This window comes from Leptonychotes weddellii, chromosome 11, assembly GCF_054177405.1.
Source record: "Leptonychotes weddellii isolate Sample4059 chromosome 11, ASM5417740v2, whole genome shotgun sequence".
Taxonomy (NCBI): domain Eukaryota; kingdom Metazoa; phylum Chordata; class Mammalia; order Carnivora; family Phocidae; genus Leptonychotes; species Leptonychotes weddellii.
Window position 1 is genome coordinate 12,515,815 of NC_138379.1, and position 20,226 is coordinate 12,536,040.

Below are 20,226 nucleotides of genomic sequence, written 5' to 3' on the forward strand. Positions count from 1 at the left end.
TGGCCAAGCCGCAGAGTGACGGTGGAGAATTTCTCTGGGGGCCCTGTGGGGAAAACAGGAAGTGGTGGAGGCAGGACCGGCAGGGCGCTGGAGAACCTTGCGCAAAGTGGCCCCCAGGCCCATCCATTTGGTTGGGGCAGTACAGTCTTCAAATGGAGCACAGTTTTAGCAGGACCCTCCACTGCCCAGCAGCCACAAACTCCCAACCCTTTGACTCTCCTTTAATGCCACATGAGGATCTCCTTTGCCCGGCTCCCAGGAATGTTTGCCCTTCTCAGTCTGCTTCACCTCTAGAAAGCAGCCAGGCGCCTCAGCCTTCCAGCCCAGAAAACAGAAGATATGGGGGATGGGGGGTGGGTGGAAGAGCCGTCATTCGTGCACATCCCAGATCTCAGAGAGCAGCGGGGGAAGCTTTTTGTCCTGCAGGCGCAGTGCAAACACTTGCTCTGAATGGACACTGCTCAGTGTCCGGAGGCTCACCAGTTTCATGAGCATTCGTGGGAACATCAGTCGGTCCTGGGGGAAAGAGAGAGACAAGTACAGTTTCTGTCTCTCCCCAGGGAAGAGGGCAAGGGTAGGGGAATTGTGGGAAAGGTAGTGAATTTTCTGTGCAAGATGTAGTCAGGGAAGGATTCTTGAAGGGAAAGTAGGTGTCAGGGGATGAGTCTGTGGGGAGGAGGAAAAGGGGGGAAACGCAGGGGGAGACTCACATGAGGGTGGTGGATGGAGACGTAGGCATGCAGGGCCTCCACATATGTGTGTTGCAGCCTCTCTACCTGGAGCTGGTCCTGCACGTTGGGCCGGTCTACAGGTCACCAACAGAGCTGAGGAGCAGGTCTGGCCAAGGTCTTAGTTCCATACCCCAAATCATAACCCCAAATATATGGACATGCCCCACCCAGCCCCTCCCCAAAGTAGCACAGCAAGGGCTTCCACTCGCACAATTCCTGCCCTATGGGGCCTGCAGCCCCCTCTGGTGCAAATCTCTTGCCCCTTTTCCCGCCTGCACCTCCTCGCACCTGCAGAGAAGATGCTGATGGCAATGAGCAAAGCAAACTCGGCATCATTGAGTTGCAGCTCATTCATGGCTCTGGAGAACTCGAAGATGGGGTTGATGAACTCCACCTGCAGCCCTGGGGAGGAAGAAGGGAGGCTGGGACATGTAGCACGGGCAGCAGGAACTTCCTTCTCTCCTCCAACTCCTCAACTTAGGACTGTTAGGAACTCGCTACGAAGTCTTCAGGGCTCTGCTGGGCAACATTAGGCAAGTTTCTTAACTTTTCTAAGCCTCCTCTGTGAGCTGGGAGTCCTATCTGAACTTAAAAGACTGTGGTGATGGTGAAATCACAAAGCAGGCAAAGCATGCAGTGCTGTGCTTGGCCCACAGGAGGTGCTGGATTCAATGATAATACCTGCTATTCCTGGAATTCTCCAGGGCCCCACATGACTAGAAATAGAGGCAATGCTTATTTTTGTTTACAAAGAAAACTCTTTCACTGGCAATTGGCCTTACTTATTTGAATACCAGAGATACATTTCATGTTTCACGTCCCAGCAGGAACATAGCAACGTGGTTGAGGGCATGGACTGTGACATCACACTGCCTGGGTTTGAGTCCTGGCTCGACCATTTATTAGGCTGTGTGACCTTGGGTAAGTTATTTAAGCTCTCTGGGCCTTGGTTTTTCCATCTGTAAAATGGAGATAATAATAGTACCTACCTCAGAATGGGTTCTTAGAATGGTAAACTACTATATAAGTGTTTGTTAAATTAGTAAATGAATGAATAAATGAATGAGTAAACGTAAAACATAGAACCAGTCTTCTTGCCGAGGAGGGTAAAGTTCAACAAACCATGACCTACAGTCATGACATCTAAAGAACACTTCTCCCATTACAAAGGCTCCCCACCCCACCCTGTCCCCTAGGCTTTCTCAGATTTCTTTTAGCAGCCATCTGCTAACTTTTCCATTCGAGGCTTCCTGATTAGTCACTTCCTGTACTTTCACCCTGATGTTTATCAAGTGTGTGTTGAGACAGTTGAGACATTTAATGGATAAGTGCCATTTTATAAAGCCTTTCTTGGTGGAGTGTTGAGCCTCAAAATGTGCTGAACGGCCCCTTTGTACAGAGAGGATGGGGAGGTTCTGGAGTTGGGCCGTGCGCCCTACCAGGGCCGCTCATGCTCGCTGAACACGCGCCTCCGCTGCTATCGATCCACATCCCGAGTTGTCCGCCACATGCAGCACACGGTAGCGGATGCAGAGATGGACAGAGACCGGACAAAAGAGAGGCCCTGCCCCTCCTCCCCAAGACCTCACTGACAAAAAGAAAGGCAAACATGATGGCATCAAAACTGCTTACGTCAATGAAATCGATAAATAGGTGCTGATTCAGATGGCACGAGTCCACAAGTGCTGAAGCAACACCATAGACATGAGAATGGCAAAGGGTTCAGAAAGGAGGGTGTTCGGAAGGAGGCGGCGGCCATGCTTTGGAAGGACGGGGATAATAAGCATTTGGGGACCAGGCAGATAAAGGGAGCAGGGCTGGGCTTTGAAAGCTGGAGAAAGTCATCAAATTGCCCCATTAGGTGCCTACACACTCCAGCAGCACACGGGGCCCTACAGAAGGCAGGAGATGCCCACAGAGCTCGGCCATGCCCTAGAGTTTAAGGGAGGCCTTCCTAGAAAGTTCACTGGGGGGGCCTGTGTTGGAACAAGAGGCATATGAGCTGCTCTGTGTCACCAGAAACCAGAGAAGATTATGAGCTCTGCCCTGGAAACCAGGACCTACCAACCCCGAGAATGGAGTCATAGCCTCAGCCCTATTTCACAGACCTACTCCCTCAGGTGTTCAACTACTCGGTCTCCTGTTGAGCCGAAGTTCTAGTCTCTCCAAAACCCTCTCAGCCTTCCATTCTCTCCCACCCCCACTCCCATAACACAAACATTACCAACAATTGAATATGAGGAAACCAACATTGCTTAGCCCGCAAGCAAGGAGCAAAGAGCAGCACTGTGAACTAATTCTTGGAGAAAACACTCCAGGTACAGCATGGGGATGGGAGTGTTTACTCTTATCCTAAAACTGCCCTAAAATTGCCATGTTTCAGCATGTTTTTAGCTTTTCAGAAAGAGCAACTGAAAAAGAGTAGGGGGCAAAATCACTCTACACAATCCTTAAAGAGCACAGTCAAGTTCATCAGTAAATACTAAAAGCCTCCGTGCAACGGTTTTCAAGCTTTTTTTTTTCTAGCTGCGAAATCATTTCTTCAAGCAAAACATTACGCAGAAGCACAATATTAAATGGAGTTTCTTGTTTGGCTAAAGAGAGGATGAAAGACAGTCCTGTGCCTCTCTGTTCCTCCTCTAAGGTGACACTTCTGTGGAGCCCCTCAGGTTCCCTGAAACACTGAAAACCACTGGCCAAATGCAACAGAGGACAGGGGTCTCTTTGGAACAGCGAGAGAGGCCTATCACCACCCCAACTTTCTATCTTAGAAAAACAAGTGGAGCCTTCCCCATACAGCCACCCAAACCCTGGGCCTGTGTCTCTGTAGTCCCTATGAGCCTGATGACAAAAAGTGTCTTTCCATCCAACCTGATCCTTTTTTGATCTCAGTTCTTACCTGCTTTGGCAAAGTCTTCCCGGTTATAACTGAAATCCTTGAGGAAGGTGATACTCTCACTCCCGGGGTTGTACCTCCGAGATGTCTCCAGAAGCATCACCTGCACATAAGGAGCAGACCTCAAACAGGGACTCAGAAGGCTGGTCTTGGCATGGGGCACCTTGGCTCCCCACCAGGCTGCCTGGAAGCCCCTGCCGGAGACAGTCCCACCCTGGTGCTCCCTTCACCCTCGGCCTTGCCAGCCACCTCGATCGCAGAGGTTTTCAGCAGGGCGATCTGGTCCTCCCGGCTGAGCTGCAGGAAGCCAGGCAGCTGTTTGGCAAAATCAACAATCTCCTGCACAGAGACGATGGCTAGCTCGGTGAAGTGGGCAAAGCGCTGCTGACGGGCCTCCCGGCTCTGGGGATCGGGTGCCATGGGCCAAGGCTACGCAGCAGGGCAAGGGCGGAAAAAACAACCAACACTGAGTCAGCTATCCAGAAGTCGCTGGGCGCAGCCACCTCGCCCCAGTTCCCTCGGTTACCGTGACTCGAAGCCGGTCAGAGAAAGAGCGTTGGTTGCACTGTTGCTGGGCGGCCACCAGCTTCTCGATCATGCCCCACTGCTCGGGGCTGAGCTGGGGCAGGACTTGGGGAGGTGAGGACACCCTTGGGGTCATGGACGTGGCCTGAGCCTGTTCCTCCTCTTGCCGCTTCAGTTTCTTCAGGCGGATCTGCTCTTCGGACAAGACACCTAAGGACAGGGTTGGACGTGCAGAGGGGAGAAGCGAGGGAGACAAGAAGCAAGGGTGGGGCAGAGGGGTAGTTTGAGGCTCTAGAAAAGCAGAGAGCATCGGGTAAAGTCAAGGAAGAGATTTTAACCCATACTTGGGGACCGTGTAGGAAGACCCCGTAGGCTCAGCTGCCTGTCTGCTCTCACACCCCGGTGCCCCTTTCCCCCCAGCCTCTCCCCCCAACTCCTGTCCCCAGACACTCACACTCCTCCCGCATGCCAGCCTGGCGGCACTTCCGAAGACGACACTCCTGACATTTGCGGCGCATGTAGGTGTCCATGGGGCAGTGGCCCCCGCTGTGGCAGACGTAGCGTGCCCCTTTGATGACGCTGCGGCGGAAGAAGCCCTTGCAGCCCTCACAGCTCAGCACGTTGTAGTGGAAACCGGAGGCCTTGTCCCCACACACACTGCACAGCTCGTTCCCCAGCATTTTGGGGGCTGGCCCCTTTTTCCGCTTTTGTGGACGCAGCTCTGGATACAGGGGAGAGCCTTCATGTTCTTCTCCAAGGAGAAAGCATGCCCTGAGTACTCAGTGACCTTCATCCCCTTCACTGTATGCTGTCTAGTCTGTTATGAGAAAGTAGCTCTCATGTGCCAAGTGCTATTCCATCCTAGGTACTGCCTGAGCCCTTTATATGCATTGATCCTCACAACCGTAACAGATAGGTCCCGTTATTATTTCCATTTTACAGATAAGGAAACTGAGGCTCAGAAAGGCCCAAGGCAGAGACATTTCACATTCAGATCACTCAGATCTAGTAGAATCCAAAGCCTTTGGATTTAACCATGGTCTTATAAGGTAAACAGCCCTAAGGTACCCCTCCCAGATCCAGGGGGCCCCTACCTCCTCTAAATCCAACAGCTCCTCACCTGTAGACTCTGGAGGGGTATCCACCCCAGGGAGCAGGACTGCGGGCTCTGCTGCCTCCAGCCCTGCCCCCAGAGAGCCCCCAGCAGATTGGGGAGTGCTGGCTTCCTCCCTGAGGACGCCAGTGTTGCCTCCCAGCGCCTGGCTGCCGGCATCTTGTGCATTTGGCTCCCACAGCTCCACTGCAGAGTCTGAGCCCCGAAAGAGAGGTACAAGGGGGTCTCAGGCCCCTCCCGTCCACTGCCTCAGCGTCCTTCTGGGAAACTGCAAATTTATCTCTACCCCTAGAGGGCAGCAGGACCCTGGAGTTTGTGTGGGCTCTAGGGCTAGTCACTTGCAGTCCCCTGCACCTCAATACCTTAGATGAGGATGTTAACCTTTGTCCCCTTGAGGGGCTGACGTGTATCCACTTCAGAGGTCAGACAGAACTCTTCAAAGCCAGTGCTGGTAAGCACTAGACAAGCCAACTCTCCCCAGCAGCAAGCCCACATTGAGAAGGACCAGCACCAGACCCAGCGTGGAGGTAGTCTGGGCAGAAGGAGGCAGGCAATACTGAAAACGACTCTGGACTGCTCTCCAGGGCATGGCAGAAGGCAAGTAGTGAAGGAGGCTGATTCCTGAGGGAGGAGAGGAGCTGGGACCTGAGCGCAGAGGAGAGGGCTGGAGTGAAGAAGCTTACCAGGAGAAGCATCAGGCACAGGGGCCTCCAGCCACAAGGACATCTCTTCCTGGAGCCCTGGACATTACCAAGGAGGCTGTCCTGCGGGAATGACCCATGTTACAGTCTTCAGAACTGGGCTCCTTTCTGGCCTCAGCAACCTTCTCCTCCTGATCGTACGAGTACTAATACACCCGCTAACATTTACTTGCTGTATATGTATATATCAGCCTGTGCTAAGGCTTTATATGCCTTCCTCTTGATATGCCTATGATATCATGACTATTCTTAAGCCCATTTTATAGATGAGGAAACTGAGGTTCAAAGAGATTAAGTGAATTGCCTATAGCCACACAGGCAATGATAGAGCCAAGATTCCAACTCTGGTCTCTCTGAGACCAAAGTCTTAGCTGTTGGCTAAGATGGCCACCTTGCCACCTTTTCTCCCCCAGGGGATCCCTCCAGACCATCACAGAGTGTTTGGGCACATATGCCCAGCTTCTGTCAGAGTCCCTTCTCCCCGCCTCCAGCACTGGGGACAGCAAAGTTGGCCAGGACTAGGGCAGGGGATCGAGGCTCACTCACCCAGTAAGACTGTTTGTTAGATAACTTCACTGCTGTCACTTTCCAGGGTCCCAGAACAAACCTCCTGCTCCAGGAGTCGCTCCGTTTCACAGCCAGGACCCCCTCCCCCCAGAACCCCTCAGGAATTATTCTGGGACCTAAACAGAATCCTGTTGCTACCTGGGCTGCCATCACCATCATCCTTCACTTCTCCCCAGAGATCCCTTTCTAAGATCTACAGGGTACCCCCCCCATCCCAGACTCACACACAGAGCCCCAGGCCAGTGCTGAGGAGCAGACCCACCGAATCCCCCAGGCCACCAGACTGCCTGGCTGGGGCAGTCTCTGGAGCCCCCTTGCTGGGAGGGGAGGACGGTGCAATCCCCTGTCTGGAGGCCTCACGCTGGCGGAGCCGAGCCGGAGCTGAGCAAGTAAGGGACCGGAGCCCCAGGGAAGTAATGTGGGGAAAGGCTGCGGGAAGCGACTGCCAAGGGGTCGGGCCACTTCTCCTTCCTGCTCGGCAGAGCGGAGACAACTGACCAGAGCCCTGGCCGCCGCCCCCCACACCCACGGGGCAGCTTCCCCACCATGTTGACTCCTCCCCAGCCCACCCACCCGCCCCCTCAGCCCAGCCTCACCCCTACCGGCCCCCCCCCCCCGCCTGGCCCCCAACCATGATAGTCGCATTTCCCTGTAAACCAGCCCAGCTCCACGTCTCTCCCCTTCCTCTCCTCACCCCGGTGGCTCTTAGCTGCTCTTACAGGACTGCCTCCCCAGCACCCCTACTCCAATCCCGGCAGCCTCCAGAGTCGGTGTTCCCTCCGCTCCATAGACACCTCGTAGAGCAAAGGTCCCGGCACTGCCCGGAATTGCGACACTGAGCCCCAGCCTGCTTTCCCAGCCTCCCTCCTCCTCCCCTGCCTCTGGGAAGGGGCCAAAAAGCTCCCCCCACTAGCCCCAGGCCTCAGCCAAACTAGTATAACTCCAGGGATGGAGAGGCAAGTGCTTATCCTTCCAGGGAGTCTCTGAGTGGCGGTACCCTGCAGGGGGCCACCGAGATGTGAGCAATGGCAGGCCTGGGATGGGGGTGGGGGTGGAGATGGCAGGTGACCCAGGTGCCAGCCCAGGATGGACCTGGGAAGGTATGCAGGTTCTCACATCTGGGAACCGTTCCATCTGAAGTGATGGTAGGTTCTATCCAGCATCTACCACAACTTATAGCCATAGCTGTCCTGCCCTGTTCCCTGGAACGTGAGATCCATCCCTGAAGGGAGATACCATGTTTTATTGATTTTATCTCCCCTGTAGCCCACGGAACAGGGCCTAGCACAGAGCAGGCAACAGAGTAGGTACTATGTTCCTGTTTGTTAAATGAATAGGTGAACAAGAAAAATAGTATGATCCTCCTCTACACCTGTTAACTCTAGTTCATTTAATCTCTCACGTTGATTTAGCACCTGAGCTCTGGGCCTGGCTTTGCCTCTGCCTCTTAGTAACTATGATCTTGGTTAAATGAGTTACATAATGTCTCTGAACCTGTTTCCCTACCTTTAAAATAGGGATGATATTAATAATGGTTTTTGCCACATAAGGTTGTCATGAGAAGGAAACCACATATTACATAGCTCAATGTGTGGCACATAGTAAGTGTTGAAGAAATGGTAGCAGTTATCATTCCTCTCTCAATCCTTTCATCTATAGGTCTTCCCATCACCTCGAATCTGTACACTGTTAACCTTCCAGTGCTTGTTTCCATATACAAACCCCTCACTATCTCTTTTGGTCCTTAAAGCAGCCCCAAGAAGGAGGGAGGGTAAATAAGAGGAGCACCATTTCACAGAGAGCACTGAGCTCATGGGAGGGCCCTTTCCAAGACCACACACAGTTAGTGACCAAGCTGGGATCAGCATCCAGATGTCCTCACTCTAGTCCCTGTGCTCGCTCTTTCTCCTGTGTCCGAGTCCGGGAATACTCGTCTGGTTGCCTCTCAGGTCAGGGAGACCAGTGAAGCACTAAGATGGGAGAAGCTAGGGCTGGTGGGCTGCAGTGGGAGAGACAGAGCACCCTGGGGATGCTTCAGTCCAGATGTGGGAGGCGAGGAACTGAGGTTACTGCTGGTTGTTCACCCCCTGCCCTGCTCCCAGTTTCCTGCTCCCAGGCTCTTCCTGTTTTGCTGTGAACTCCAGTTCCCATGGGCCCCACATTAAAGGACAGAAGGACAGAGGGCCAGGGCAGGCAGCCAGAGGGATTGAACCAGATGAACAGGGCACCAGGGAAGAGAGGGAAAAGGGAAAGAGTGGACAGAGGGTGTGGAGGAACAGGATGGGAGAAGGACAGGGAAAGCAGAAACAGAGAAGGAGCTTGGTGAGAGATGGGAGGAAGCACAGGGTGGGGCGGAGGAACAGGCGGGGTTGGAGAGCAGAGACTTGAGAAGACAGCAGGCTGCGTGGTGTTGCAAAATCTGCCCATGTATTCACTTTCACATTTCAGAAAAGCCCCTCTGACACCCCCCCCATCTCAAAGTTCTGCCTCCAGTTTTAGCTCTTGTTCCCTCTTATCACAAGATCATCGCCTCATAAGGCCACCACCCTTGTCTGAGCATCTCTGAGTCACGAGCACAAGGCTCTCCATTCCTCTTGCATGTGTTCCTTTCCTGATTTTCACAAGGCCCCAGCTGTTCTGGGAAAGTAGACACCAGGGACTCCAACCCCTGGGAAATTGCAACCATCCTGTCCCAGCACCTACACCATCCATCCAGTTCCTCCTCCACCTTTCCCCACCCCCGGAAGTATAGCCAGAGATGTCACCGCAACACCTGGTTACAAGGAACATGGGCTGTAACGTGGTCTGGGGCTTGATGACCTATCTTCTGGGAGCTGGAAAACACCTCTCTCATCTACTCCTGGTCCTCAGCTCCCTCTCCTGACACCCTAGTCTCCCTGTAGCCCCGGACCCGCGAGCACACACGAGCCCCATCTGGAGCCCCCTTGACCCAGGCTAGCACCAGTTGCTCAACAAACAGGTCAGGGCACCGTCCCCTCCAAGCCAGGGAGTCAGTTCACTTTATCTCAGGTAGAGAAGGAGGAAGCACTGACTGTGCTTTACTGCCGGAGCTACCCCTTCAGGTTACAGGGGTTCAGGAGCCTCCCCCACCATGAAAAGGGAAAGGAGAGGAAAACGGAAGAAGACCAAAACCTGTTGGCACTATCTCCACAGAGTTTCTGCAGGCCAACCACTGGGACTTCTCTCCCAAACCAGAGCAAGTAGTCAGATGATCAGCAGCTGGGGTCACATGTCTCACTTTGCCAGACCCACCCCCACAGAATGGTCCCACCAGCCCACAAGTGTTAGGTGCAAAGCCTCCCAGTGCCATAGGGCCTTTCCTAGGTTTCTTTGGCTCCTAGGGGATCCTAGAACCTTTGGGGATCTTCCAGGTCACATTTGTGACCCCTAAACCTCCAGAGGCTTTTACTTGAAGCAAGGGGAATCTTGAAGCAAAAACAGAGGAGCATTCACCAGTTCCCAGTCACATGTACAACTTGATAATTCCCTTGAAAGTACTTGAAATCCCATGAAGCAGGCCACAAGGTATGGTCTGGAGGGACACACTGGGGAAACTGGTTCTTGCTCCCTCCTTCACCATTCTGGAAAAATGCAGAGTGTGGGGGTCATCTTGCAGGGCACTCAAACAACTTCTGCCCAACCTCCAATCACAAGATAGAGAAGAACCCAGGAATTTCTGCTTCCCAGGCCTATGAGTTCAGAGATGATATACCAGGCAAAAAGGAGAAAAGTAACTTTTATTACTACACATATTTATCTTTGCATGTGTTATTTTATTTATCCTCATATATAACCCTAGGGAGATAGTTACTAGCAAGTGGGCAAATATCAAATTTGAATACAGGTATAACTGACTCAAAAGTTCAAACTCAAAATCAAACAAACAAAAAAATACCTCACTCCATTACACAAAACTGCCTCCGCAGATGGAAAAAGTGGTTAACTCACCTGGATTTAGGTGTGCTTCTGACAACACAGGGTGGAACAGTGGTTTCCAAACCTGGCCTCATTTTCAGAGATTCTGATTTATTTGGTCTGGGGTAGGCCCCTGTATCTACCTATCTATTTACATGCCTAGTTTTTTGCATCTGTAGTTAGGAACCAAGGTATGCAGACCACGGAATCATCTGGTAAAAAATATGTAGAAGCTGGGGGTCAAGAAACCAGGGCTTAGCTCTTGGTTCTACCATGTACTTGTGGTATAATCTTCACTCTCCCTGGATTTGTTTTTCCCTACAGAAATGAAATAATATCTGCTCCATCAATCCCTTCTACATAGGATACTTGCAGGCACAAAGGGTACAGACATACTTTAGCAAGTGGGAAGAAAAGCAAAAGATGAATTTGTTCTACTCGCCAAAATTTAGTGAGCCCAAGATTTACATTCTGAAATCACAAAGGTCTGGCTACAGTGCAAGAAGAGTAAGGGATATATTAAAAGAAACACTAAGAACTCCCACTAATATGCAGAATTTTGCCTGTTAGCTGTGCCCCATTCAACCCCACCAATGTGAAAAGGTTTCCTTTGTCAGAATCTCTATTGAAAGTATTTGGGGGCCACCCAATATGGGTTAGCAATGCAGTTTGAGTAGCCTGCAAGAAGTGGCACATTACAAAGACTAATTGGGAATCAGAAAATTTGAGTTTTAATCCCTTCTCCTAAACTCTGTGACCCTGGACAAGTTCCTCTCTGGCTTTGTTTCCTTATCCTTTAAGGTAAGGGGACTAGGTTAGATTGGGGATTCAGAGATGCTGACTTATGAAAACTACTGATGTTCTTCATGAACCTCTTGAGATTATGTGCAAAATTCCATTTGTGTGTGTGGACATTTTTCCGGAAGACAGGGGAGTAAATTTTCATCTGATTCATAAAGGCCCTTGTGACTAAGTAAGAAGATTAAGAGCTATTTGACTACCCATCCTTCAGCTCTCAATTTCTATTCACTCCTCCATTACGACTCTGTAAGGTATATATAATAAGGTATATATAAATAATTGGATCCGAATAGTTCTAATTGGATCCCATATAGTTCTCATCAGGTTTTATTTCTCCAACCATCTGAAGTGATTTTACTTCCAGTGGGCAGATCTGAATCAAAGCATCCCAAGGGCCTGTGATCCTGGAGCTCTGAGTCACACCAAGCTCAGTCACAAAGTCATGAAGCTAAATTGGCTGCACCTGGATCCTTACGGCCAATGCCTAGAGGGCCTCTGATTCTGTGGAAACTCCACTTACTCCCACTTTATGATATATTCCTTCCCCTTATCCCTATAGATCTCCCCACTGGTCTGAAATTCCTCCCCTGTGGATTCACTGCTTTGGTTTCGCAAAGTCTGAACACACGGTGCAACCCACTCGTTTCGGAGGAAGCATGACACCTTGCAAGACATCCAAAACTCGGAAGTGGAAGGATGGGAGGGCAGGGAAAAGACTGGAAGGGAAAGTGAGAGGTCTCCTGGAGCTTTGCTCAAAGGCTCGAGCTGTAGGCTACACTGGGACTAACCTCAAGAGCTCGGGGAGTCCAAAGAACTGTTGACACGCTGTGCCCTACACCAAACGGGGCCTCCGCCGGGGAACAGAGCCAGAGTCAAGGCTCAAATTCCACCAGAAGGCAGTAGGGCGCCCTACACTTCCCAACCCTCGCCTCAATTCGGCAGCGGCTCTGGCTCTGAGCTCAGGCCCGGCGGCACCCCGGCCCGAGGGGGCGCTCGCTCTCCCATCCAATGTCCGGCCCACAGCAGGCGCCACCTTGTTACTGGATCTCCGCGGCAGAGGCCAACCCGAGCTCGGGGTTCTCTTTACCATGACGAGGTCTTCAGCATCTTCTGCCACGCGAGGTTGCGCTACACTCCCACGCTCCTCCGCCCGGCCGCATCACGAGCCTCCTACACGCATTCCCTCCCAAATTCCTCCTTCTCCCACCATCGGCCCCTCCTTTAGCAAGATGGCGGCGAAGGCACTTCCGGCGTGTGTCCTTACCGGTGCGTCCGGGCGGCAGCTGGAGGTGCCACGCAGCGGGTTCCAGCTTTTTTGCAGCATAGTCTCTAACGGTGATGGCGGGCAGACAGTTTGCGTGGAGCGGGGCGGCTCTTCTCCATCTCCTTCTTGGCGTGAACCTGATAGTGATGCCCCCCACCCAGGCCCGGAGTCTGCGCTTCGTTACGTTGGTAATGAGAGACGCGGCGGCCCAAGGGCTCGCCAGAGCTGGAAGGGCACAGGCCCGCTGTTGGAGGGAGGGGCGGGGCTTGTGCTGGGGTCGGGGTCTTTCAAGGAGCTGAAGCCGGTTTAGGAGGAGACGACCGGCCTGGAGGGTGGGGGTCCGGTTCGGAATTGGTGTGGAGCCCGAGTTATTTTCGGGGAGCAGGCAGGGTGTAAGTACTTCCATATCAGGGCATAGGTCGGGTGAGTCTGTCCTGGGACAGGGCTGTTACAGAACGGTCAAGAGACGCACCCTTCACCCTTAAGCCTTTGGTGATTTTCCCTCTATTTCCCCCATCACCTGCATTGCTTTCCTTTCTCTTTTTCTTTCCCACCTGTATCTTTGGCTTCGCCTATGGTCTCCAGTGGCATTGGTTGGCCAAATTAGAATCTCTGGAACCTGTTCAAAGTTACTGACTTCTGAGTTGGGGGTCTTTTGCAGTGGGCAGAGTTAAGGCTTCACAGGAGTAGGGCTTCCCTCCCCTACAGGGGGCAGAGGTGGGCTCTGTGTCCCCATCGAGGAACCTTCTGACCTGTAGGCAAACCATTTTCTTTCCTCAGCTGTACCGACATGGAGACCGTTCGCCAGTGAAGACGTATCCCAAGGACCCCTATCAGGAAGACGAGTGGCCTCAGGGGTTTGGTCAGCTAACCAAGGTGGGTGGGAAGCCAGCCCCCACTCCGGGGGTGCTGTAGAATGAGTGACCTCGAGAGCAGGCTACAGAACTTGGGGGCTCCACCAAACTGTCATTTCCCTTGTAGGTGCTGACTTTGACCAGATTTCTTAACCTTACTTTCCTCTGTGCCCAGGACAGGTGCCATACACAATGGGCCACTTAATAAATGACTTCTGTGATCAGATTAACCCACTCCTACTTCCAGCCAGGGTAAATTTTGGAAAGCAACAGTGCCTAAGCCCTGTGGGACTTGCGAGCTGTCCCTTCCCTGTTAACTCTTGGGTTTGCCCACAGGAGGGGATGCAGCAGCACTGGGAGCTGGGCCAGGCTCTGCGGCAGCGCTACCACGGCTTTCTCAACACCTCGTACCACCGGCAAGAGGTAAGGCTGGGAGCTCAAGAGACAAGGGAAATGGAACCTGCTGTTCTCACCCTCTGCCCTCAGGGAGCCTGGGGCACTCTGGCCTCCTTCCACGCATTTTTGGTTACACCTACAGGACAAGACATCCAAGAGCTGTGTAGAACAGTTCTAGAGACCAAGTTGCCCCTCCTTGACTTGGAAGGGCAAAACAGATCAAGCATCCAAGCTCAGACTTAAGGGCCTGGCGAAGTCTTTTCTGATTCTTTGAAATAACCTGGATTTTCCATCCAAGACGTTTATTGAGTACCTACTAAGGGCAAAGCGCTGTGCTAGCACTTGGCATGTAATGGCACACCACACAGATTTGATCTCGGTCTTTGTGGAGCTTAGAATGTAGTGGGGGTGACAGATGATAAACCGCCCAGGGCCAAGAGATAAAGAGCAGGGATCACATGTAGAGAAGGCGTGTCAGGGAAGATTGGCAAGTGTTGCAGCTCCTTGAGGCCCTCTACCCAAGGATGGGGATCGCTGTTCCTCTGGTTACCACTGTGGGCCACAGGCATCTCAAGAGTCTCTCGATGTTATTGTTCCCTTGAGGTCCAGCTCTATCCTGGTCTTGCCCTGCCCCACTGCTTCCTCCTCCCTTTGCACAGTCAATTATCTCTGTTCCTTCTTTCCTCTCCCTGATCTCTAAGCCACTTCATAAAGGGGTATGTGTGGTTGGAGACAGTTTCTGCCCTCAAGGACCCTGATGTTGATAGGGAGATAGGCGTTGTTAGAAAACCAGACAGAGACAGAACTGACAACCTTAGTGACTAAGCCCTTGGGACTGGGAAGGCATTTGAACTAGAGCCATTCCCACAGGAGTTCTTCACAGAGTGGTGACAGCTAGCCCCTAGCTGAGTGTTTGGGCCTTTGCTGAGTAGAGGGACAAGGAAGGTCAGAGAAGGGGAGAGGGCCACAGTTTGCTGGGTAACCATCAAGAACAGGTGCTTCCGCTACGGCCCCACCGAGGGGCCAAAACTCGCCCACCCCACCCCCACAGGTGAGACTGGTATTGTCCTCTGCAGGTTTACGTGCGAAGCACAGACTTTGACCGTACTCTCATGAGTGCTGAGGCCAACCTGGCTGGACTCTTCCCTCCCAACGGGATGCAGCGTTTCAACCCAAATATCTCTTGGCAACCTATCCCCGTCCACACGGTGCCCATCGCTGAGGATAGGGTAAGACTGGCCAGAGGCGGTGAGAGGGATGACTCTGGCCATGAGCCTATCGATCCCCAACTCCTTCCCTGCCTCTGTTTCCCCACTTTGGTCTGCAGCTGCTGAAGTTCCCGTTGGGCCCATGTCCCCGTTACGAGCAGCTGCAGAACGAGACCCGACAGACACCAGAGTATCAGAATGAGAGTATTCAGAATGCAGTGAGTGGGGTTGAGGTGGAGGTCAGCACACTGGTCCTTTCTCCCAGGGCAGTACTCATCCCCTTGATCCATTTTTCATAGCAATTTCTGGATATGGTGGCCAACGAGACAGGGCTTACAGACGTGACACTGGAGACTGTCTGGAATGTCTATGACACACTCTTCTGTGAGGTGAGCCCACTTAGGGTCCCCGGTATGGCCTTTCTTCCCTCGCACCTCCACAGGCCCAGGTGAGCAGGACAAGTAGCATACAGTGCCTGGATACCACTCCCCCTGGGGAGGTCCAGGCAAGCCGCTTCTTGTGAAACAAAGGAATTTCCCTCATGGGTGAAAAAGAACCTCAGAGTGGGAAATGGTTTATTACATGTCAGCAGTTCTTGCCCCTCTCCACCCAGAACTCTCCTGGTATCTGACTCTATTCTGCTGAGTCACGCTTTTCGTGCCTGAGCTTCCTTTCCTGTGTCCTGTCCGCCATGTCTCCTGGTTCCAGTCCCTCAGCCTCACATCTCCTCTCCTCTCCCTCCCTGACACACACACAGGCACCTTCCCGCTGGGGAGGAGAGCTGTCCCCGGAGAGGCTCTGGCCTAGGCCTGGGGAGCTAACCTGCCCACTGCGATACACAGCAAACACACGGGCTGGTCCTGCCGCTCTGGGCCTCACCCCGAACCATGCAGCGTCTGAGCCAGCTAAAGGACTTCAGCTTCCGCTTCCTCTTCGGGATCTACGAGCAGGCAGAGAAGGCCCGGCTTCAGGGGGGTGAGTGACAAGAGCAGCGCGTCACTCCCCTCCTCAGGACCCTGCAGCATTAAAAATCTTCTCACACACTTACTTCTCCAGCTCTGGTGCTCTCTGCCCCTTAAAACCAGACCTCCCCCGTTAGCCACTGAGGTCTCACCATTGCTCCAAATGCTTAGCTCCTCTGTCACTGTAGAATGACCACTGTCAAGTTTGTGTGCTTCTTTTCTACCGTTCATATTCTTAAGCGTCACCCATGTCAGAAGACCCTCTGTCTCCTTAAATGAATACCTACCTCCAGAGAGCCACCAGGGGCCACTTTGCAAGAAGGCTGAGAGTAATACAGATGCCAGTTTCTTGATCCAAGCACCCAAGGGAGGGCCGGCTGTCACACCTTCCCGAGCCCGCATGTGGCAGAGCTCCCATGCGCAGCCGCCGTCTTGTGTGTTCTGAAGCAACTGAAGTTTTTATTTGTTCCAGACTGGAGTAATTGTTCAGTTACGGGCAGGGCCTTGCAGCTCATTTATAAATGGGCAGGTCTCTAGATCTGTGTTGAAATACAGATGTCTCATTTTATCTTGCTTCCCTCTGTAAATGTGAACGATCTTAGAGAACGGGGGTGCTGGAGAGTTTCCCGCGTGGTTCCCATGCCCCTAAGAAGAGTTCCCTGTGCAGGTGATCAGACCCAGGACTAGCAGAGGGTGAAGGGCCACAGATAGGTCTGGTCAGAAGACAGGGGTAGCTGGCGCCACTGACCCTGGGGACTCTTCTCCTTCAGGAGTCCTGCTGGCTCAGATACGGAAGAATCTGACCCTGATGGCTACCTCTTCCCAGCTCCCTAAGCTGCTGGTTTACTCTGCGGTAAGCTCCCGTAGTCCCCAGCGTGCCGATGTCAAGCAGGGAGCTGGATTTCCTCTCTTCAGCGCCTGGGTGTGGGGGCTGGGGGTGGGTACGCAGTGCTGACAGGGAGCTCCCCTCTCTTATAGCACGATACCACCCTGGTCGCTCTGCAGATGGCACTGGACGTCTACAATGGGGAACAGGCCCCCTACGCCTCCTGCCACATATTTGAACTGTACCAGGAAGATAATGGGTGAGTGTAGCCACGGGTCTGCCCTCTGGAGGGGCCCTCGTGTGGTGGCTGTGGGCAGCCCAAGGGCTCAGTTACAGGCCTGCAGAGCAGCTTCCATCTCGTCTCCTGTCAACCCTCAGGAATTTCTCAGTGGAGATGTACTTTCGGAATGAGAGTAACAAGGCTCCCTGGCCCCTGGCCCTGCCCGGCTGTGCTCACCGCTGCCCACTGCAGGACTTCCTTCACCTCACAGAGCCCATCGTGCCCAAGGATTGGCAGCAGGAGTGCCAGCTGGCGAGCGGCCCCGCGGACACAGGTGAGCTGCTGCCTGCCTCTGTGAGGAGCATCCCAGAACAACTTTCAGTTCCTACCCACAGGTCTCCAGAGAGCGGCTGCACCTCTAACCCCCTCACTCACTTCCCCACCCTGAGACCACCGCTCACGTCCTCCCTCCTCATTCTCAGGCAATGGCCTCCCTTCTCGTATCCCTGAGAAAACGGTGCTGTCCAGGAGAGCAGGGGCTCATCCTCCCACCAGCAGATCTTGCAGCTCACTTGCTGGTGTGAGCCACTACCGAGGGCCAAGCTCTCCACGGACACTCCGGGTCCATCTCTTCTCACTTCCGCAGGGACTTGTGGGGCCTCAGTGTTCCCTGTCTACTGGGTCAGTCCCATCTTGAAAGTGTAAGGAAGACCTGTCAGGGCCCCATCTTCCTCCAGCCACCGCTCTGTCCCTGATCCCTGTGAAAGTGGAATCCTTTGCCTAGACTCTGGTTTTGCTTGTTCTGTCACTCATGCTAGACAGCCTTGTGTCACCTCCTCCAGTGAAGCCACTTTCCTCAAGGACCAGTGGCCGCCTCTTGTCAAAGCCTAACCAATTCTTAGCTTCTCTCATCTCTTAAGGGCATGATATAATAGACCTTTCCTTCTTTAGACACTTTCTTGGCTTCTCTGATGTTTCTTCTGACTTATACTTAGCTTCCTTACTGGCTTTTTCTCCCCACTAAACAGTGGATGGCCCAGGTCTTATCCTGGCCCTTCCCCATCTGTGCCCACTCCCAAGGTGATCCCAGCCAACCTCGTGGCTTCACATACTACCTCTATGCAAAGTTCTATCCTTTTATGACTCAGATTCATGACCTTTTCTCTGAGCTACAGACTCACATATCCAGCTGCTAACTTGAGATCTCTCCAAGTTGATATGTCTGAAACCAAACACTCTTACCCCTAAATCTACCCTTCCCTCAGGCTTGCCCATCTTAGCGAATGACACATTAGTCACCTACTTGCATAGTGTGACCCTGAGTCCTCTTGAATACCGTCTTTCGCAGACCCCATATCCAGTCCACTAGCAGATCCTATCAGCTTGACCTTTAAAATACATCCTCTTGGGGTGCTTGGGTGGCTCAGTCGGTTAAGTGTCCGCCTTCGGCTCAGGTCATGATCCCGGGGTCCTGGGATTGAGCCCCACATCGGGCTCCCTGCTCAGTAGGGAGTCTGCTTCTCCCTCTGCCTACCTCTCTCCTCTCTCTGTCAAATAAATAAAAATTTTAATATATATATGTATAAAAATCAGTTCACATCACTACTCTTCTCAGAATCTTCCAGTGGCTTCCCATGACAGTGAGAACAAAGTCCACGTTCTTCTCCATGGCTTTCCAGGTGCTTCTTGTCTGATCCTCTGCTCTGATCTATTTGCTCCTCACTTACTCTGCTATAGTGATACTGATTTCATAGCTGATCCTAGAATATGCCAGACTTCTTCCCACATCAGGGCCATTTGTACTTGCTTCCTGTCTACCCACCCTCTCCGCCCTTGCCCCAAGACCCTGTTCTCTCAGATCCAAGTGTCTCAGTGACTCAGGTCTCTGGTCAAAATGTCATTTCCTCAGTGATCCTTTCCCTGACTGACCTACCTTTCCATCCTTTTCTCTTTGCTTTGCTTTGTTTTTTGTTTTTTAATTTTTTATTTTTTGACAGAGAAAGAGACAGCAAGAGAGGGAACACAAGCAGGGGGAGTGGGAGAGGGAGAAGCAGGCTTCCCGCTGCGCAGGGAGCCTGATGCGGGGCTCGATCCCAGGACCCTGGGATCATGACCTGAGCCGAAGGCAGACGCTTACCGGCTGAGCCACCCAGGCGCCCCTGCTTTGATTCTCTTTATAGCATTTGTCACTAACCCATGTACGTCTCCATTGTAAGAGCACCTGGTGTACGGTAGATAGTCAAATATTTGTCAGATGAACACTGATAGGCCCTTTTTCTCCCTCTCCCCCACCCAGAGGTGATTGTGGCCTTGGCTGTATGTGGCTCCATCCTCTTCCTCCTCATAGTGCTGCTCCTCACCGTCCTTTTCCGGATGCAGGCCCAGCCTCCTGGCTACCGCCATGTCGCAGACGGGGAAGATCATGCCTGACAACCACTCAGCCCCCTTCCCTCTGCCTCCTAGGGGAGGTGGGCTGGGCCCTTGCTCCTGATTGTTGCTGCTCCCCAGCCCATGGACAGGAGACCCTGGGATGGCCTCCCTCGGATGACCCCAACCTAGATGAACAAGTGGGACTCAGCTTTGCCCATGGCACCTGTCATTCAGCATTCATGTGCCTCCCTGTTCACCAAGTACTGTGTTGGACTTTGGCTTCCTCCAGACAAGATTTGCCTCCACCGTGCTTACTAAGGACCAGACGTGTAGACAAGTATTCAGGTTTCACTCAGGACCTGAAAAACTGAAGGAGTTAGTGCTTGATCAAGCCTTGCTCTCTTCCAGCCTGGGGTTTTTGGCAAATAGTTCAGAGGACACGGTCTTGCCTCTCAGTGCTTATTTTAGTGGGAAAAACTGCCCAACATGGGAGGTACAGACACTGGCTGCTAAGGAACCGGATCGCCCAGAGGCCAGCCAGCCAAGTTTCCCTTTGTCCCCCTGAAGCCACCATTAGAGTCAGACCTAATGCTTCAGGCCTCTCTGTCATGCTGCAGATGGAGCAGGTCAGGAGGGGGTTTGTACCGGGGAGGGGGCGGGGGAGGGGGGAGGGGGCGTGATTTGTGGTACAGTCATGACACTACTGTCCTGCTCAGCTAGGCTGGGGTCTCCACGGACCAGAGGCCACTGCAGGGTGTGAGCTGGACAGCTTGTGACTGTGGCCAGAATAGGGCTAAGGCAGCTTCCAGAGAATGAATGTTCTAGACTCTTAGTGCTGTTTCTGTGCTTTTTCTT

General features: G+C 52.8%; 2 protein-coding genes across 43 annotated transcripts; one reads left to right on the forward strand and one right to left on the reverse strand.

Annotated features, from left to right (window-relative positions):
• Window positions 1-205: 205 nt before the first annotated feature.
• On the reverse strand, window positions 206-12,650 carry NR1H3 (nuclear receptor subfamily 1 group H member 3). 41 transcript variants are annotated; one of them, XM_081798128.1, is made up of 11 exons: window positions 7,279-8,852; window positions 6,797-6,915; window positions 5,950-6,025; window positions 5,273-5,461; window positions 4,607-4,903; window positions 4,154-4,362; window positions 3,877-4,056; window positions 3,631-3,730; window positions 1,020-1,133; window positions 711-805; window positions 206-516 (listed from the first exon to the last, which is right to left on the reverse strand). In XM_081798128.1, the coding sequence occupies exons 3-11, from the start codon at window positions 5,990-5,992 to the stop codon at window positions 370-372; spliced, it is 1,374 nt and encodes a 457-aa protein (XP_081654254.1). In that variant the 5' UTR covers window positions 5,993-6,025; window positions 6,797-6,915; window positions 7,279-8,852; the 3' UTR covers window positions 206-369. The 41 variants fall into 41 exon arrangements, with proteins under 41 accessions (XP_081654254.1, XP_081654248.1, XP_081654246.1 ...); XM_081798122.1 differs by having other exon boundaries at window positions 5,950-6,030; XM_081798120.1 differs by having other exon boundaries at window positions 5,950-6,030; window positions 7,229-8,852.
• On the forward strand, window positions 12,581-20,203 carry ACP2 (acid phosphatase 2, lysosomal). Of its 2 annotated transcripts, none has more exons than XM_006730176.3 (11): window positions 12,581-12,723; window positions 13,316-13,411; window positions 13,726-13,812; window positions 14,862-15,014; window positions 15,113-15,211; window positions 15,293-15,382; window positions 15,836-15,968; window positions 16,726-16,808; window positions 16,934-17,040; window positions 17,160-17,335; window positions 19,298-20,203. In XM_006730176.3, exons 1-11 carry the CDS (start codon window positions 12,610-12,612, stop codon window positions 19,429-19,431), a joined length of 1,272 nt encoding a protein of 423 aa, XP_006730239.1. In that variant the 5' UTR covers window positions 12,581-12,609; the 3' UTR covers window positions 19,432-20,203. The 2 variants fall into 2 exon arrangements, with proteins under 2 accessions (XP_006730239.1, XP_030880533.1); XM_031024673.2 differs by having other exon boundaries at window positions 16,961-17,040.
• The last annotated feature ends 23 nt before the right edge of the window (window positions 20,204-20,226 follow it).